Source organism: Eschrichtius robustus, chromosome 4 (genome assembly GCF_028021215.1).
Source record: "Eschrichtius robustus isolate mEscRob2 chromosome 4, mEscRob2.pri, whole genome shotgun sequence".
Lineage (NCBI taxonomy): Eukaryota > Metazoa > Chordata > Mammalia > Artiodactyla > Eschrichtiidae > Eschrichtius > Eschrichtius robustus.
The window spans coordinates 107,284,266-107,304,955 of NC_090827.1; the positions used below are offsets into that span (position 1 = coordinate 107,284,266).

General features: G+C 34.7%; 1 protein-coding gene across 10 annotated transcripts in view; it reads left to right on the plus strand.

The window, feature by feature from the left end:
• LCORL (ligand dependent nuclear receptor corepressor like) overlaps positions 1 to 20,690 on the plus strand; it is a 181,707-nt gene that overhangs the window by 123,314 nt on the left and 37,703 nt on the right. For 8 of the 10 annotated variants that reach the window (XM_068543168.1, XM_068543172.1, XM_068543170.1 and 5 more), the window contains one exon: positions 2,985 to 3,236. In XM_068543168.1, the coding sequence (XP_068399269.1) occupies positions 2,985 to 3,236 (252 nt within the window). Of the gene's footprint in view, positions 1 to 1,453; positions 1,524 to 2,984; positions 3,237 to 20,690 lie in introns of those variants that run through there. The other 2 variants (XM_068543167.1, XM_068543171.1) reach the window with 2 other exon arrangements.

Here is a 20,690-nt window from a genome sequence, read left to right on the forward strand (position 1 = left end):
AGCCAATACATTACAGGATAATTAACCAAAATACCTGGAAGTAAATCAGTATCTCCTTTTAACACATAATTCAAAGCAAGATTAGGTTTGAAAAAAAGATGGAAAAGAGTGTTCACAGATGCCTTCAGGGATTCCTGGAAGTAAAAGTCAAGAAATGGTATAAATTGGGAATCCTTATGTGTAACATGGAAATTTCTCGTTTTGATACAGATCACTTTAGTTGGGTTACATGTGCTAATATTAACTATTCTGGAGCACAGTATATATCACATGGGCTTAGAAATTATGTCCTTTGTGTTTTCCCAGCTAGTTAATAATTTTACATATTAACCTAGTTAGTTAATATATTTACTTATTTGACATTTTATGATTTACATGAAAGATAACTGCTCAGCCTGCATCTTTTTGTTTCTTTTGTTATTTTCACTATAACCTAAGATAACAGTGGAGTAAATGTCAGCTATTAAAATGACAAGTACAGGAGTTCAGTATTTTATCCACAATCTCACAGAACTTTAAAATATCCTGTAAGCAAGACTTATTATGACTTCCAAGGTTCTATTATCATTTCCATTTTTATGAACAGAGAAACTAAAACACGGAGGGGTATGTAACTAGCCTGAATTCAGGAAGATGGCTAAGATTTCAATCTATAGCTAAGTCTTTCTTTTTTTATTAAAATATAGTTGACATACAATATTATTTTAGTTTCAGGTATACTGTGGAGTGATTCACATTTGCATGCATGATGAAATGATCACCATAATAAGTCTAGTAAGCAACTGTCCTCATACAAAGTTAATACAGTATTATTGACCATATTCCTTGCGTTGTATATTCTCATTTATATGTGGACTCTAAGAAACAAAACAAAAACACTAAGCTAAAACAGACTCATAGTTACAGAGAACAAACAGGTGGTTGCCAGAGGGGAGGGGTGTTGGGGGATGAAATAGGTGAAGGGGGAAATTAAGAGGTACAAACCTCCAGTTATAAAATAAATGAGCCACAGGCATGTGATATAGACAGTTGACCCTTGGACAACGTGGGGGTTAGGAGCACTGGCCCTCTGTACTCGGGGTTCCACATCCACAGACTGACCAACCATGGACTGTGCAGTACCGTAGTATGTATTATTGGAAAAAATCCATGTCTGTGTGTACCCCCGCAGTTCAAACACATGTTGCTCAGTGCTCAACTGTATAGCCAAGTCTTTTTTTCTAGTACTCAGAAACAAATAGTTCCTCTCTTCCCTACTGGGCTCTAAACAAAGAATAAATGTGAGGACTAAAATGTTACTTTTTTTATAGGCCCATAATCCCTTCTCAAATGTTTTTTCAGAATTCAACATTCTTTGTTTTGAAAGAGCTAATGTAACAGAGATGTTTATTATGTAACATCTCCAGCAGGTCCAAAACAGCACCCTGTGATCAAATATATTGATATTTCTGCAGGACCGTAAACAGATTGATGTCGGCTGAGGTCACATTTTGCTACCAGATACGGTGGTGGTCATGGTGGAGGTAGTTTTGTTGCCTTTCCTCACCTTTAAATAGTATGTTTTCTAATCTTCTTGCATTTTAGAATCATGGATCTATAAAAGTGGTTGCTAGTTGGAGGACTTGCCCTCACATCTCTTAGACAATTGCTCCAGCCAATACTGAACCCCAAAACTAAGGAGACTCAACCCTTCAGTCTCAGACAGCCCAGGATCAGGTCAGGCCTATTCACACAGCACTGATCTGCCTGGGTAAGAGTTGAGGCATTTAAGGAGCAGAGGAGCATGTTGGTTGGGCCAAAAAGTTCGTTTGGGTTTTTCCATAACATCTTACAGAAAAACCCAAACAAACTTTTTGGCCAACCCATTATCTCTAGAAGTAGGCCCACTTCTAAGAGGAAGAAGTATGGAGCCTAACCAAATACACTTAGTCATCCTTCCTAGTTCAGCAATCTTTCTGCCTCTGAAGGAGCAGAGTAAATAAAAGGATTGGGGTGAGGCCAGTAGTGTGTGTGTGAAAAAAGCCACCACCATCCAATATCAAAACTCTTTATTACTTATTATATACTGTGTTTATAAGTGGTCTGTCTTTATTCCACACCTCTTATAAAATCATTCAATTGTTTTTACCTCTTGTACAGGTTTCAAGCAGAATTGTATATGACTGCTGTCCTTTATTTTGGTTGTAGCTGACCAACATGTTTGGGACCAAGGACTGATTAAGACCCTCAATAGTGGTACTGCTGTTTTTATAGGGGAATCTTAGTAGATGTGCACTGAAATATTTAAGAGTGCAATCTCATAATTCTGCAATTTACTTTCCGGTAGTTCTGCAAACCAATAAAAGTAAAAAGAAGCCTAATGTGGCAGAATGCTAACAATTCTTGAATCTTGGCAGAGGCTGTCTGTGTCATTGTAGTGTTCTTTATTTTTTTCTTTCTGATTGAAATTTCTCAATATGAAAAGTTGAAGAAAGAAAAAAATCCTTGATGACATTTAGGCTATATATGAAGTGCACATTTGACAGAATTGAAGAATTAATGGTAATAAATAGTTACAGAGTTTAGATATTTTCTTTAATAGTTAATGTGTATACCTACTCTATTAGGTTAAAACTTGCTTGGTTACTTTACTTATATATACAATTTATGTTCACATACTAAGTGTCTTAGTATCTTGTAGAATACATTTGAATTAAAACTCTGAAAATAAGCTGTCTGTTTTTATGTCTAGTTGTTTATATTTTAGTTTGGGACCAAAAATAATTATTTTTAAGAAACAATTAAAAATGCCAAGTTTGGGGTTGATATATTCTCATAATACTAATTAAACCAACAAGGTTTTTATTGCTAAGTCCTAGAAACCATTCGCAATTATGGACCGAATCTGAGACTTGTGAAATCATTAATTTGTAATTAAGATAAATTTAAACATCGGTATTTTGCATTCTCTTTTTTAATTCTTATTATATTTATTTCTTCCCTAGATCTGCCTCAGAACTGTGATCCTAACATTCCCCTAGTTGCTCAGGAATTAATGAAAAAGATGATACGTCAGTTTGCAATTGAGTATATTTCAAAAAGTGGTAAAATTCAAGAGAATAGAAATGGTTCAATTGGACCAAGTCTAATATGTAAGAGTATCCAAATGAATCAAGCAGAAAACTCCCTTCAGGAAGAGCAGGAAGGCCCCTTAGACCTCACTGTGAATCGAATGCAAGAACAAAATACTCAGCAAGGTAAGATTGTGTGTATGTGTGTGGTATGTGTGTTTATGTGTGTGTGTGATATATAATTTTATGTTTTAGTATTTCTAAATATATATAACCTTATATTCACAGAGAAATTTACTTTAGAAGTAATATTACTTGTCATTAACCTATGTAGTATGGACTAGAGAGAAGTATTAAATTAGAGCTTTTGTATTACATTTGACTTTGTTTATAAAACTGGAAGTGAGAGTTTCTCTCAATGTTTTTTCACAATAAAGTGTATGGTGAGAGAATTCTAGCAAGCAACCTAAAAGGAAAGTGTACAAATAAAAAGATATATATGATAAAAATGTATTTTTGTAATGTACAGCTGAGAACATTCATTAAGCACTTGCTGTTCAGTTTTTTGCACTTAGGTGAAAAATAAAAAGAAATAGATGATTTGTATTCAATTGTTTATAATCTAACTAGGGAAAGAGAAAAGTTAATGCATGTGATAAATATAATATAATTAACTATATGGAGATAACATTTTTCCTAAGAAGCATGAATGATGAGGCTGTATTGGTCTTATCTAATTGTTAATTGAAGGAAGAGTTGTGATTCTCAGAGGAAAAGAAGGAAGACCTTAAAGTGCTTGTGGAGGATGCCAAACAAGTGTTTGCCTGGAGAAGAGAGAACAAGTGGCTTTTGTTAATACAAGTTAAGGATAGTGTTGTCAGGCCTCAAAGCCAGAAAAAATGTCAGCATTAAGTTTGATTGCAGAAGGCAGTGTGGTGTTGGAGGCTGTAAAGAAGAGTACACTAGTCAGTGTTTAAAGAAGATAATCTTTTCAATGTGTAAGACATTAAAATTGAGGGAGGCTGAAATATGGAAATACTTTTCTCTTTTTGCTTCCCTAATTGTAGGTTGTGTGAGTTTATTTATGTAGTAAGATCTGAGAAATTTGAGATAATAATTAGGTAGGTTATAAGACAGAGAAAGAAATGTTGAAGATGATTTTGATACAAGTCTTAAGGACAAAAATATATCAATACATTGAATTTTGGAAGTTAGAAAGCATGGGATTTTTAGAATTTTTGTTTGTCTTGCTTTTCCATGTTTCATACCCTCTTATATCTCTTTTCCTTTGTGGGAAGCAGTTCAGTGTTCTAAAGAGACTAAAACATAGGCTTTGGTATCTGTGACAGACTTGTGGTTGAAATCCCAGCTCTGCTACTTAAGTTACATGAATAGTTAACTTTACCTATCAGAGCTTTAATTTCCTCATTTGTTACTTGGCAATAATAATAACAAACTCATTGGAGCAATATGAAAAGTTAAATATAAAGTAACCAACTCATAAAAGATACTCAGACATTAGTCTCTCCCCACTCTCTACCTCCTGTTCCCTACCACCACAGAAGAGAAGGCTTGGAAGTAACATGGTAGTTATCTGTAAATATTTCTATGGCTCTTCCACTAAAGTAGGACTGAACTTTCTCTGAATGGCCCAATGAGTAGAAGAATTAGGATCACTACCTAGAAGTTAGGTGGAAACAGATTTCAGGTCCATATAAGAAAGAATATTTCTAAAGATCGACATTTTTTTAAAGGGGAAAGGGGAAAATGATTCCCTGGTTGCCTTATCATTAGAGGCATTCAAAAGCATCAGATGAGTGGTTGGAATAGATGACATTTTAAAAGTAAATTTCCAGTCCTTACATTCTGTGATTCTATGAATTTAAGTAATAAGGCAGACCCAAGTATATATAGAAAATAAGTAATGTAGTTACTTATTTAAATTATTTTGATATTCTAGGCAAAGTGCACAAATATATATGTGAACATTCTGAGGCTGAAAAGTCATTTAGTTTAGTGTGGCTTGTAGTGTATAAAGCAAGGGAGAGAATGGTAATAGGTGAGGCTAAAGAAATAGGTAGGGGTAAGATTGTGAGAAAGCCATGTAGGAAATATTAAGGATTTTGACTTTTCTTAGGGCCGTAGAAAGCTGCTAGGTTTCTTTAAGCAGAGAGTAACAAATCAGATTTTCTTTTATAAAACTATTCTGCTGTGGTATAGATTGGTAAGCTCTAACTTTGTCTACTTGCATACCAAATTTTTTTTTAATGTAGCACATGTATGTGTGTATCTATACACACCAGTACCTTATATGTACTAATATTTCCACAAATTAAAATTTTTAAGGTTGAAATAAAGATGTTATAAACAATTTTTAAATGTCTTGCTAATCGTGGTGACTTCACCCCCAGTATCTTATTACACAATGTAGACTTTGGAGTGTTTTCATTAGTAATAATACAAGGTATAAATCCTTATTTCAAATGGTTTCTTAAGAACTAAAAAAACTTTTGGACTGACTTCACTGTTCATACCTTATAGTATAATTAATAAAGTGCTCATACTAGTAGTAGCAGGATTAGTTCTGCCTTTGTTTGTCTATTATTTGCTAGTGCTTACTTTTTTCACATTATTCTCACTCTGTAATTTTGCAACAATACTCATTTAAGTCATTTGTTCATTTTGTGAGTTATTTTATTCAAATTAGATGCTGTAATCTGTAAACCCAGTAGATAATCTAGCCATAAATAATGTAGATAATTTATGGATTGTCTGACCTATAAATCTATAAAATTATTAATCCCAAATGGTTTTACAGGTAACTTTATATAACCTTAAGGCAGCAGATAATTCTTATCTTTTACAGACTATTTTAAAGAATAGAAAAGAGAGAAATATTGATATAATCTTTATCAAAACAAGGCACAGATAGCAAAAGAAAGAAAATTTGCAAGCTAGTCTTATTTACAAACCTTAGGTACAAAAATTCTAAACAAAATGTTGGCAAATTGAATATAGTAAATTATAAAAACATTTTAAATGTTTCTATAAATTATAAATGTTTATAAACATTATAAATGTTTATATAAATTATAAATTATAAAAACATTATAAATCATCTGTGGGGAAGCACAGATGATTCTGCGTTTGAGACACCTTTATGATTTTACACATTACAAAAAAAAAAAACCATATCATCCTAATAGCTACAGAAAAAATTTACAAAAGCTGACACATTTATTATAAAAAATGCTTATCACCCCAAGAATAGATGAGTACTTCTGCTGTGAGGGACATCATAACCAAATGATTTAAAGTAATGGACATGACAAAAATTTTCAACATTTTATGAGAGGTCTTGACTCATGTAACGTGATGAGAAAAAAAGAAATATGAAAGTAAGCAATAATAAGTAATAGGTTATAAGGAAAGAATGAGCAAAATTGTGGTTACTTGCAAACAGTATGATTGTGTATATAGAAAATATGAAAGAATATCTATGTAAAGTTTTAGAACTGATGAAAGAGTTCAGAAAAGGTACTACTCACAAGATTAGTATGATAACATCCAATTAGAAAATCCAGTTTTTAAAAAATCTTCTACAATAGCAACAAAAGCAGGAAAAACATTAAAACACCTAAGAATGAAGCTAATAAACTAAGACCCTTATGGAGAACATTATAAAACTTTATTGAAGGTTATAAAAGAAGACTCCCAAAATGAGTGATTATATTTTAAATGAATGGGAAGACTCTAAAAGACAGCAGTTCATTTTTAATGTACTTAATAATTCAATGTCATTCTAGTCAAAATTCTGATAGGGTTTATTGTGAAAAATGACTTGCCAATCATAAAATTTATGAGCAAAACTTAAAAGAGCCAAGAATTACCAAGTCAAGGTGGTGAGGGACTTCTCTAAAACATATCAAGACTGTATAATAATTCAAACAGGGTGCTATGGGCCATATACAAATCACTAGGACAGATTAGCAAGCCCAGAAGAGATGTCATTATAAATCACCAGGATGATGGCCTGTTCAGTAAACAGTTCCAGGGCAATTGGTTACCCATTTGGAGGGGGAAAAAATGGATCCCTACCTTACACCGCTCACAAAAGTAATTTTAGTTGGGTTAAAGGGCTAAATGTTAAAAGCAAAACTAAGTTAGAAAAGATAAAGGATTATGTCTTAATGAATTTAAAATAAGAATTTCTTAAGATGCAGAAATAACAATCCATGCAATAATTGTGTAAATTTGTACTAAAATGTAAAACTTAAGTGTTATAAACGTCACTGTGAAGAGAGTGAAAATTCAAGTCTCAAATTTGGAGACAGTATTTACAACTGATGTAACTAACAACCATTCAGCTAATCAAACAGAACTACAGCCAATGAGGAAAACATGACACCTTAGAAAAATAGGCAAAAACAGTTATCAGAAGATTACAAAATAACCAAATAAGCAAAGTAAAAGATGCTCAAAAGAATATCCTGCTCAGCTTTCATCCCAATATAGGGTTCTTTTATTCTGTCATATAAAAGATGGTAATTCAACCTCTGATTGACAGTAAGTACGTGCAAAAAATCGTTGTTTGACAGCTCTGACAATTAAGCTCCTATCTCTGAAACATCCACCCTTCATTTTATATTTCTTCCATCTGCAATAATTATTTTACTCAATAGTACTGTAAATATTTGTAGAAATTATTGTATCTCCAGACTTCTCTATCCCATGCTAACCTTTAGGGTTTTGGGGTTTCTTTTCCATCTGCAACAATATGAGAAAATTTATTCCTTTTACTTATTATTAGTGCTGTAAATATTTGTTGAAACTATTTTGTCTGTCTAAACCTCTGTTTTCCATGCTAATCTTTATATAGCTTCTCTAATTTTTCTTCATAAATCAGTTTCCATACTTCTCATTTTCCTTGTCCTCTCTTCCACAAACTGTAGACTGACTTAAAATATTGTTACCCTGAGAGATACATTCCTATTTGCCTCTCCATTGTACCTTCTAACCAGGTATTTCAAATATTAGAGAGATTTCTTTGTGCACTTTCATTTCTGCAGATTTGTATAAATACTCTGAGCCTCAGAAACTGGGAGAAAGTAAGTTATGAATTCTTTTGTCCTGGAGCAGTAGCTTAAAAAACAGGTAGAAATAAAATTAGCATAACCAAAAAAAAATTTTTTTTCGATTTTAATCTGAGCCCAAAGTAAAAGCTTCTCCTGAATTACAAAGTACAGGAAGAAATTTGCAATTTACGGACCTTTATCATTATCGTGACAACCATGAAGAATTTACCGGTTCTGTACAAAACAAGATCAAATGTGGGCAGAGGTGAAAGAGCAGCGCTTTATTGGCCTTGTTGGTGGTGTTGTCTACCATGAGGTCCAGTGAATATTCTGGTAGAATTTTCATTATAGTAAATTTCTCACTTCATTGTAATTGTTTCCGTGTTTATCTCCCCACTGTAATCAACCTTTGGGAGCAGGAACCTGTGTATTCTCTTTTGTATCCCCAGGGCGTGTATGATATATGACATATTGGATTTACTGGATTAAAAATCTTCACTATTTTCAAATGCTATTGACAACTAAACTGAGAATTGATACTTGATCATTGGATTTATGGTTTTTTAGCAGTGAAATTTCTTATTTTAAACGTATTGGATGGAAATTATCCTGAAATATCTTTATACTTTCTTAAACAACATATGGAACATTGTGTCATGATGAACATTAATTATTACACTGACCTGTATTGACTTGACATTTTTAGAATTATTCTCCCTTAAGCTAACTGGCAACAGATTAAGTTAAAAATACTTTTAAGAAATTATTATTTCACATTGCTATCAGTAGGCTTAACTTTGGAAATCATGTCTCCTAGATTGAATAAGATTTTTTTAAAAAATAAGTTATGTATGAGACGAATATAAACTAGACTTCAGGTAAATTTTATATTTCATTGAATGAAATATATAAATTTCAGTGATATGTTTAATTGTTATTAAGTATCCTTTGTTGTTGCTGCTGCTGCCATTCTAGTCTGGTTTCTTGGCTGAGATTAAGGTAGGTGACACTGTCAGCTGAGATGTAAAACTATAATTAAAAGAGCAATGTATCATTTTATGATATCATGTATTATAAACTACGCTGTTTATAAATGAAGTTTGTTGTTACTCTGTTAGGAAAATACTGAATAGTTTTGTTTTTTTTTAAAGTTCAATTCAGAAGATATTTCCATATCTACTAATGAAGGCAATAAAATTATCCATCTTGTTTTTCTGTGCTGAACTTTTGTTTTCCAAGGCTGAAGACATATGGAAGAAAATGTTATGTTCCATGCTTGAGAAGATACCATATTTTAGTAAACCTGAAGAATAAAACATATCTAAATGATTTCATGTCCCTTCTGATCTAACCTTCTCTGACTCTAGGGATAGATGAAACAGGTGGTTTTTAAAAATTCCAAATCAAGGCCATATCACACATCTGCTTAAAAACACTTTAAAAAAAAAACAAAAACAAAAAACACACACACACACACACACTTTAATGGCTTTGAATTGTCCTTAGGATAAAGTCTAAAATCCTTAACTCACCAAGATCCAGATCCTACCTATCTATTCAGTCTCATCTTGCACCTTTCTTTAGTCTTCATATTGGTTTTCTCTGTTTCTTGAATGTCATATACTCTGGCTTCAGAACATTTGTACATGCTTTTGCCTCTCTGTAGAAGCCACTGTACCCCCTACCCACACCAGTTTTTTCTAAATAAATTTTACTTGGTTTTTCTTCAGGTCTCCATTTAAATAAACATCACTTCTCTAAGAAAACCTCCCCCACACCTCCTAAATTGGATGCACACAGACATAACACATGCATTCTTACTAATTACCACCAAAATTGAGTTTCAGTCTCATAGTTTCCCATAGCATCCTGTATTCTTTTGTAGCCTCATCACCCTTGTAATTGTTTCCACCATCTTATTTTGTGCTTTCTGTTTGTCCCATTTGTTAAGCTTTTTTCCCTCCTTTGTTATTTTCTTTTAGATTGCATTTTTTCTTTGCTAATTTTGAAGTTATATACTCTACTGCTATTCTGTTAGTGGTTTCCCTAGAAATTTTTTTTTTAATTATATATTTATTTATTTATTTTTGGCTGTGCTGGGTCTTTGTTTCTGCGTGAGGGCCCTCTCTAGTTGAGGCAAGCGGGGGCCACTCTTCATTGCGGTGCGCGGGCCTCTCATTATCGCGGCCTTCTCTTGTTGCGGAGCACAGGCTCCAGACGCGCAGGCTCAGTAGCTGTGGCTCATGGGCCCAGCTGCTCCGCGGCATGTGGGATCTTCCCAGACCAGGGCTAGAACCCGTGTTCCCTGCATTGGCAGGCAGATTCTCAACCACTGCGCCACCAGGGAAGCCCCCTAGAAATTTTTTAATGCTTAGTTACCTCAGCAGTTAATGTAAGGAATTTTTCTTTTTTTTTTTCTTTTTGACTGCGTTGGGTCTTCGTTGCTGCATACAGGCTTTCTCTAGTTGCGGCAAGCAGGGGCTACTCTTAGTAGCGGTGCATGGACTTCTCATTGCAGTGGCTTCTCTCGTTGCCGAGCACGGGCTCTAGGCGTGCGGGCTCAGTAGTTGTGGCACTCGGGCTCTAGAGCGCAGGCTCAGTAGTTGTGGCGCACGGGCTTAGTTGCTCAACGGCATGTGGGATCTTCCCGGACCAGGGATCGAACCCGTGTCCCCTGCATTGGCAGGCAGATTCTTATCCACTGTGCCACCAGGGAAGTCCTGTAAGGAATATTTTAACTTGTTACCTGCCCTGACACGATAGCCATTTTATCAATGCTTTTGTTCTCTTTTTATGATATCACAATTAAAACATTGTAACTATTTTATATAATCAAGTTTTGTTTAGATTTACATACATGATTACCTTCTTCCTTTGCTCATTATTTGTTCTTATGTCTCGAAGTTTCTTCTGGAATCAGAGATTCCTTTTTTTTTTTTTTAACATCTTTATTGGAGTATAATTGCTTTACAATGGTGTGTTAGTTTCTGCTTTATAACAGTGAATCAGCTATACATATACATATATCCCCATATCTCCTCCCTCCTGCGTCTCCCTTCCACCCTCCCTATCCCACCCCTCTAGGTGGTCACAAAGCACCAAGCCCATCTGCCTGTGTTATGCAGCTGCTTCCCACTACCTATCTGTTTTACATTTGGTAGTGTATATATGTCCATGCCACTCTCTCACTTCGTCCCAGCTTACCCTTCGCCCCTCCCCGTGTCCTCAAGTCCATTCTCTATGTCTGCGTCTTTATTCCTGTCCTGCCCCTAGGTTCTTCAGAACCAATTTTTTTTTTTTTTTTTTTTTTTTTTAGATTCCATATATATGTGTTGGCATATGGTGTTAGTTTTTCTCTTTCTGACTTCACTCTGTATGACAGACTCTAGGTCCATCCACCTTACTACAAATAACTCAGTTTTGTTTCTTTTTATGGCTGAGTAATATTCCATTGTATATATGTGCCACATCTTCTTTATCCATTCATCTGTCGATGGACACTTAGGTTGCTTCCATGTCCTGGCTATTGTAAATACTGCTGCAGTGAACATTGTGGTACATGACTCTTTTTGAATTATGGTTTTCTCAGGGTATATGCCCAGTAGTGGGATTGCTGGGTCATGTGATAATTCTACTTTTAGTTTTTTAAGGAACCTCCATACTGTTCTCCGTAGTGACTGTATCAGTTTACATTCCCATCAACAGTGTAGGAGGGTTCCCTTTTCTCCACACCCTCTCCAGCAGTTATTGTTTGTAGATTTTTTGATGATGGCCATGCTGACTGGTGTGAGTTGATACCTCATTGTAGTTTTGATTTGCATTTCTCTAATGATTAGTGATGTTGAGCATCCTTTCATGTGTTTGTTGGCAATCTGTATATCTTCTTTGGAGAAATGTCTATTTAGGTCTTCTGCCCATTTTTGGATTGGGTTGTTTTTTTGATATTGAGCTGCATGAGCTGCTTGTAAATTTTAGAGATTAATCCTTTGTCAGTTGCTTCGTTTGCAGATATTTTCTCCCATTCTGAGGGTTGTCTTTTGGTCTTGTTTATGGTTTCCTTTGCTGAGCAAAAGCTTTTGAGTTTCAGTAGGTCCCATTTGTTTATTTTTGTTTTTATTTCCATTTGTCTAGGAGGTGGGTCAAAAAGGATCTTGCTGTGATTTATGTCATAGAGTGTTCTGCCTATGTCTTCCTCTAAGAGTTTGATAGTGTCTGGGTCTTTAATCCATTTTGAGTTTATTTTTGTGTATGGTGTTAGGGAGTGTTCTAATTTCGTTCTTTTACATGTAGCTGTCCAGTTTTCCCAGCACCACTTATTGAAGAGGCTGTCTTTTCTCCACTGTATGTTTTTCCTCCTGTATCAAAAATAAGGTGACCATATGTGTGTGGGTTTATCTCTGGGCTTTCTGTCCTGTTCCATTGATCTATATTTCTGTTTTTGTGCCAGTACCATACTGTCTTGATTACTGAAGCTTTGTAGTACGGTCTGAAGTCCAGGAGCCTGATTCCTCCAGCTCCATTTTTCGTTCTCAAGATTGCTTTGGCTATTCGGGGTCTTTTATGTTTCCATACAAACTGTGAAATTTTTTGTTCTAGTTCTGTGAAAAATGCCAGTGGTAGTTTGATAGGGATTGCACTGAATCTGTAGATTGCTTTGGGTAGTCGAGTCATTTTCACAGTGTTGATTCTTCCAATCCAAGAACATGGTATATTTCTCCATCTGTTTTTATCATCTTTAATTTCTTTCATCAGTGTCTTACAGTTTCCTGCATACAGTTCTTTTGTCTCCTTAGGTAGGTTTATTCCTAGATATTTTATTCTTTTTGTTGCAGTGGTAAATGGGAGTGTTTTCTTAATTTCTCTTTCAGAGTTTTCATCATTAGTGTATAGGAATGCAAGAGATTTCTGTGCATTAATTTTGTATCCTGCTACTTTACCAGATTCACTGATTAGCTCTAGTAGTTTTCTGATAGCATCTTTAGGGTTCTCTATGTATAGTATCATGTCATCTGCAGACAGTGACAGCTTTACTTCTTCTTTTCCAGTTTGGATTCCTTTTTTATCTTTTTCTTCTCTGATTTCTGTGGCTAAAACTTCCAAAACTATGTTGAATTATAGTGGTGAGAGTGGACAACCTTGTCTTGTTCCTGATTTTAGAGGAAATGGTTTCAGTTTTTCACCATTGAGGACAATGTTGGCTGTGGGTTTGTCATATATGGCCTTTATTATGTTGAGGTAAGTTCCCTCTATGCCTACTTTCTGGAGGGTTTTTATCATAAATGGGTGTTGAATTTTGTCAAAAGCTTTTTCTGCATCTATTGAGATGATCATATGGTTTTTCTCCTTCAGTTTGTTAATATGGTGTATCACATTGATTGATTTGTGTATATTGAAAAATCCTGGCATTCCTGGGAGAAACCCTGCTTGATCATGGTGTTTGATCCTTTTAATATGCTGTTGGATTCTGTTTGCTAGTGTTTTGTTGAGAATTTGTGCATCTGTGTTCTTCAGTGATATTGGCCTGTAGTTTTCTTTCTTTGTGACATCTTTGTCTGGTTTTGGTATCAGGGTGATGGTGGCCTCGTAGAATGAGTTTGGGAGTGTTCCTCCCTCTGGTATATTTTGGAAGAGTTTGAGAAGGATAGGTGTTAGCTCTTCTCTAAATGTTTGATAGAATTCACCTGTGAAGCCATCTGGTCCTGGGCTTTTGTTTGTTGGAAAATTTTTAATCACAGTCTCAATTTCAGTGCTTGTGATTGGTCTGTTTATATTTTCTATTTCTTCCTGGTTCAGTCTTGGAAGGTTGTGCTTTGCTAAGAATTTGTCCATTTCTTCCAGGTTGTCCTTTTTATTTCCCTTTCTCTTCTTTGTTTGCACAACTCCCCGGGTTCAGCTTTGGATTTGGCCCCGCCTCTGCATGTAGGTCGCCTGAGGGTGTCTGTTCTTCGCTCAGACAGGATGGGGTTAAAGTAGCAGCTGATTAGGGGGCTCTGGCTCACTCAGGCTGGGGGGAGGGAGGGGTACGGAATGCGGGGTGAGCCTGCGGCAGCAGAGGCCAGCATGACGTTGCAACAGCCTGAGGCGTGCGTTCCCTGTGTTCTCCTGGGGAAGTTGTCCCTGGATCACGGGACCTTGGCAGTGGCGGGCTGCACAGGCTCCAGAGATCCTTTTAATAAAGGTCTACTGGTAGTAAACCTTTGGGATTATTTTTTCAGTTTCTTATTCTTTTTTTTTAACCTTGATCTTCAAAGAGATTTTTTTTCTGGGTACACAAGTCTAAGCTGACAATTATTATTTTCTTAGCACTGCTACCATGATAGTGTCTTAGCTTCTATTTTTGCTATAACCACCCAACAAATAGTCTTTTCTTTGTAGGTATTCTTTACACACTTTTTCTTTAGCATCTCTCTCTCACTTTTCTCTCTCTGTTTTGTTTATGCTTTTTTGCAGGTTGTCCTGGATATGTTTGGGTATAGATTTCTTTATTTATTTTTTTCTTTTTACTTGTTTATTTATTTATTTATTTTTTTGGCTGCATTGGGTCTTCATTGCTGCATGTGGGCTTTCTCTAGTTGCGGTGGGCGGGGGCTACTCTTCATTGCGGTGCACAGGCTTCTCATCATGGTGGCTTCTCTTTTTGCAGAGCACGGGCTCTAGGTGCGTGGGCTTCGGTAGTTGTGGCATGCAGGCTTAGTAGTTGTGGCTCGTGGGCTCTAGAGTGCAGGCTTAGTAGTTGTGGCGCATGGGCTTAGTTGCTCCGCGGCATGTGGGATCTTCCCAGACCAGGGCTCATACCCATGTCCCCTGCATTAGCAGGCAGATTCTTAACCACTGTGCCACCAGGGAAGTCCCGGGTATAGATTTCTTTTCTTCATTCTGCTTGGAAGTCCTATCGTTTCTAAAACCGAGGACAAATTTCTTTCATCAGTTGTGATTTTTCAACCATTATCTTTTCAATATAATGCAGCTCCCATTTTATCTCTTGTCAAAATTTACTGAGACATATTTTGGATCCTCTCATTCTATCCTTCATATCTCTTATCTTCTCTTTCATATCTTCCACCTCTTTGTCCCTTTGTGTTATATCCTGATTACTTAATTTAGAACTATCTCCAATTCACTGATTCCCTCTTGAGCTATTCTAATCACTGTTTAACCTTTGTCTTGAGTTTCTAATTTGTTATTATTTTTCCATTTCCAGAAGTTATTTGTTACTGTTTTGAAATATGCCTGTCAGCGTGCCCCTAATTTTACAAAAAGAATCAATAAGCAAGATATCAAGAGTGATTTGAGAGGATCATTTTAGGTAAGGTGGTCAGGAAAGCCTCCCTGAAGAAGTGAGTTTGAACAGAGAATTGAATAATGAGAAGAAGTCCTCCACATGAAGATCTGAGGGCAGGGCATTCCAGGCAGAAGAAATATCAAAAACAGAGAAAAAAATATCAGAAATCAAAGAAGGCAGGAGCAAATCAGGTATGTTTGAGGAACTGTATGAAGATTGTCTCAGTCACTTAAAAATCAAGAGACTAGTCAAAGCTTTTCCCTAAAGTCAGATTATAGAGTGTCAAGAAATATAATTGTTATGGTATATTTAAGCTGGATTTTTCTCTTTTCTGTTTTGTAAAGAATATCACAAAAAGCCATGCACTTTAAATTCAGAAGTTCCATAAATAAATGTTATTTACCATGTAACTGTCACTTGACTAACCTAGTTAGCTGTATGAAGTATAAAAAGAAATCAATTTCTTTATAGCCATTACATTTTTCCTGAATATTTGTTATAGTTTGATATAAAATTGGCCACTCTATCACCACATGGTTTCCAGGTGATAATTCACTGAGTTTTTGTTTCCCTTATAATTTTTTTCATGTATTTTCCCTCCAAATACAGCTTTCATAATATGTACCTTAACTTTGAAGTTATCAGTGTACCAAAATGGGGTTCAAAATAACAGCTTGAATAAAGTAAAGCTGATATTACTTCTATATTTAAATCTTCCTCTTAGTTTTCTATTACATGAAGAACAAAATTTAAGTTTTCTTTCCATGACCTACATGGCTTTGCTAAGACCTTGTCCCTGTCTACCCCTCTGGACTTACTCCTTTTCCTCTCTTCCTGGCTTAGTATGTGCAAGTCACACTATCTGTCTATTTCTGACACATTCTAAGCTTACTTCACTTCTGAACCTTCACTCTTGCTGATGGCTTTCCTGGATTACTCTGCCTTTAGATCTTCTTCTTTCTCTGGCTTGGCCCTGTTCATCATTTATATCTTAGCTAGAATATCAGCTTAACGATAAGAGAATAATAAATTCCAGTGTATAAAAATAACTTCTGGGTGATAAAGAAGAAAGCACCATTAGAAAAACCAAAAGAGAAATAGTAGTCTATGAAAAAATATTTATAATTTATATTACAAAATAAAGGACTAATAACTCTAATGCATTAAGAGTTTCAAAAAATTGAGAAGTGAAAGATATACCACTGATAGAATAATGAGCATTGTTTTACTGTCAGTTCATAGAAGAAGAGGTTTTAAAAGCCTTTAAACATAGGGAAACACACTTATAAACTCATAGGAAATGCAGTCATATATGGTTCACACCTATCAGACTGATAAGAATTCAAGTTTAACAACATAATCTTTCTGGTGAGACTGTGAAGAAACAGGCACTCTCTAGTATTCTCATTACTAGGGGAATACAAACTGGTAGAATCCTTATGGAAGGGAATTGACAATACGTGTTAAAATTATATATGCATTTACTCTTTGACCCAGAAATCTCACTTCAAGGAATTGAGCCTATAATTAACACTTACACAAATACCGATGATACACACTCAAGGTTATTCATTGGGCGGCATTACTTATAATAGCAAGGGATTAGAAGTAACCCAAATGGTTAACTAAATTATTGTACATCCACACAGTGGAAAACTGAGCATTTGAATAAAAAGGGTGAGAAAGATCCCTTTTTAGTGACATTTTCAAGTTTTAGGAGATAAAAGCAAGATGCAGAACAGTATATATATGTTCTCTTTTTGTATAAACAAAGCAGGAAAGATAAAACCTATAAGGGAATGAAGTAAATGAGGCGGAGGAGGCAGGATAAAAGTGTTGTGAATGGACCTTGTTATGTAGTTTTATATAAATGTTCAGATCCCAAAGAATAAGCATTTTTTAAAGTTAAAGCAATCCCTAAAATTTGAAAAAGAATGTAACAAATGAGCATAGCTGCATCAAGTTAGTAATATATTATCACTGAGAAAAGAATGATGTCAGGTGACTTTACCCAGTATTTTGACTATACATTCTTGGTGGAATATATTCTAAGGACAAAGGAGTGCTTCAAAGAAATTCTAAACTTCTTTTAGTAATATTAGTAATAATATTGCCATTGTTTGTTATTTTGGATCTCTAGGATAAATCAAATATATAATCATGTTAACATTATTTTGGGAAACCAAGATTTTCAGGGTAAGAGAAGAAACAAACAAGTGTAAAATCAAAGTAAACACCCTGTAATATTACATATGTGTAGATTGGAAATGTCACTGCAAACTCATGATTTTTTTTTCTTTTCAAAAATGTGCATTTCTTAGTCTGACCACTGAAATATTCTAAAAGCAATAACACGACAGCTCAGTGGCATTGAGTTTAGACCAAGATTGTGGTCTTCTAAACATTATTTTCCCTTAAAGGGAAATAGGCTTCTTTGGAATCCAGGTCTGGATCAGAAAATGTATAAGATGAGCCTGGAACCTTCTTGTGCCAGCAAGCAAGGATGTGCCAAAGACTAATTTGTCAACCAAATACAGGAGGCAACGTTAAGGGTTTCCCATTGGCCAAATAAGAGAACATTTAAGCATCAAAAGGAAGAACAGTTTCAACTGGAACATGTTGAATGTTTTAAAATCCATTAGTTCATGATAATCCAAAAAAAAAAAAAACAAGGTGCCCCTCAAAGTCATTAGTCTACACTGGAGAAGCATAGCATACCAAACTCCTTACTTTGAAAATGAGCAATTAGAGGAAAGAGTTAAGCATTTATTTTGCTTTGCTTTTACAAATTGTATTTCAGGACAACCAAATAGTCTTTTGAGGAAGATTCTTAAAGAAGAATTTCAGTTAATAAATATGGCAGACACGACAGACTTAAAATATTATTATTTTGCAATGCCTAGTAAGATAACTGAATCAAACATTATCAGAAGATAAAACTATTAGAGGAGAGGTTGCTTGGGGAACTTTACAATGGAGAGGTCAGGCTGTTGTCATCAGAATACACTGATCACTTAAGCATCATTAGAAATAGACTTTATACATCACTTGTGAAGTATTCCTGCCAGAAACGTTGAACATGAATCTAAGCAATTTTTTAGGGCAGTGGTTCTCAAATGTGGTCCAGGAAGCCCTCAGTGTCTCTGAAACTCTTTCAGGGGATACACCAGGTCAAAACTAATAATAACATATTATTTGCCCTTTTCACTCTCATTCTCTCACAAGTGTGTAGTGGAGTCAGTCAGAGGCTGAAGTATGATTTCTGAACACATTGAATACAGAAGCATATATGAGAATCCAGCTGTCTCCTATTAAACAAGAAGCTTAATAGAAGCTAGGCATTTAAAAGATTTGCAAAATTATTTTTTAAAGTTCTCACTTTATTTTGACAATGTTATTTTTCATTAAAATGTTTTTATAAACATTAACATTTATAGAGTTATCAATTACAAATATTTAAAGTTTTTAATTAGTTTAATTTATAATATGGTAAATATTATAACTCACCTAAACAAAAGTTCTCTGAGGTCCACAGTAATTTTTAAGAGTGAAGAGATCGTTGAGAACCAAAAGTTTGAGAACCATTTGCTTTAGAGCAAAGTAAACGACACCATAGGAGAGTAAAAAGAACAAACCATAATGTAAGACATTCTCTAGTAGAACTGATGACCTGGCCTCTTCAAAAAGTCAGTGTCATTATTTTAAACAATGAGGGAAAGGGCTGCTATAAATTTTAAGAGACATAGCCATCAAGAATAACACAGACAAATTAGCTCCTAATTTGAACATACAAACTGTAAAAAGACATTTTGGACTCACTAGAGGAAATTCAGTACAAACTAAGTATTAGGTGATAACAAGGAATTTTTATAGTTATGTATAAAAATGTTCATATGTTTAAAGATGCATAAGAATATAGAAATGATGTGACAGCTGGAATTAACTTTAAAATACTTAAGTAGATAGAGATAAATAGAGCAAGTGTAGCAAAAATTTAGGTAATTGTATAAACTGAAGAGTGGATAGAAGGAATCATTCTATATTTTTGCATTTTTGAAAGGTATCTCAATTAAATTTCTTTTTTAAGAAAGAGCAAGTCATCTTCCCAGAGGCTTTAACTGATCATTTATTCCAACATAGTAACCTCTTCCCACCTGCCATTGTTATTATTCTGTTCTGTCACTGTGTTTTATTTTCATTGTAAGGCCTTACCACCTTGTGAAATTAATATTTTATTGACTTTTCTTTGTTCTACTAGAATGTAAATTACATGAGAGCAGGAACATTTTCTGTTTTGCTCCCTACTGTTTCCTTTGTGCCGTTTAGAAAAATGACTGGCATATTATAACCATGCAATAAATATTAATCAAATGAATGAACTGTAAAGCTATGCACTGATCTTTTATTTATCCACCCAGAAGTAACTGCTTCGGTTTTCAATCCTTCCAAATCATTTTCTGGAAAAACATACTCAACACACACACTTACACAGTCTCACTCTCTCTTCCCAGAGCTCATTCCCACAAATCATTCATTATATAATCCTCTATAAGTTGTATTTTTAAAATATTTTTAAACATCCATATGTTACTGTTTTTCTGCAGATCCATTTTAATACTTAAATTGATCTACTTAGCTGAATAGTATTCAATTTTCTGGAAGGATCACATCATATTTAATTCTGTATCTTCAGATATATAAGTGAACATGCTTGAGCTGAGATTTTGCAGTCAGTCTTAATTTTCACCTTAGGACATATTCCTAGAAGTGAAATTGCTGCATAAAACAACATGCATAAAGCTGTTAGAAGTGAAGATAGTGGAGGTAGGTGTAAGTTAGTGACCAGAGGAGATATGATGGGGGGCTTCTGGGTTGATGGTGGTGATCCAGGTGCTGTTTACATCGAAATGTTCAGTTTGTGAAAATTCATTAAATTGTGTAGTTAGGTTCATTCTTGTTATGAATGTTATATTTCAATAAAAAGATTTTTAAAACTCATAAATCACTTTTAGCTGAGCATGTTAAGGGCTAGCAAATCTAAAGTCTTCCAATATAATGTTGTAATAAGTATACATCCCACATTTTAAATGTTTGGTTGAAACTTAAACTTACAGAATACACAGTATAATACATGGGATAAAAAAGAGAGTGTGTTTTTAAAAATATTTTTCAAGGTATTGACTTGAAGCCTTTTGAAACTTTGCTTTAGTTCAGTATTTGTAGGAATAACTGAAGAAAGAAAAAAAGAACTGCAATGAAATTCTAAAATGGCATATGGTGGAA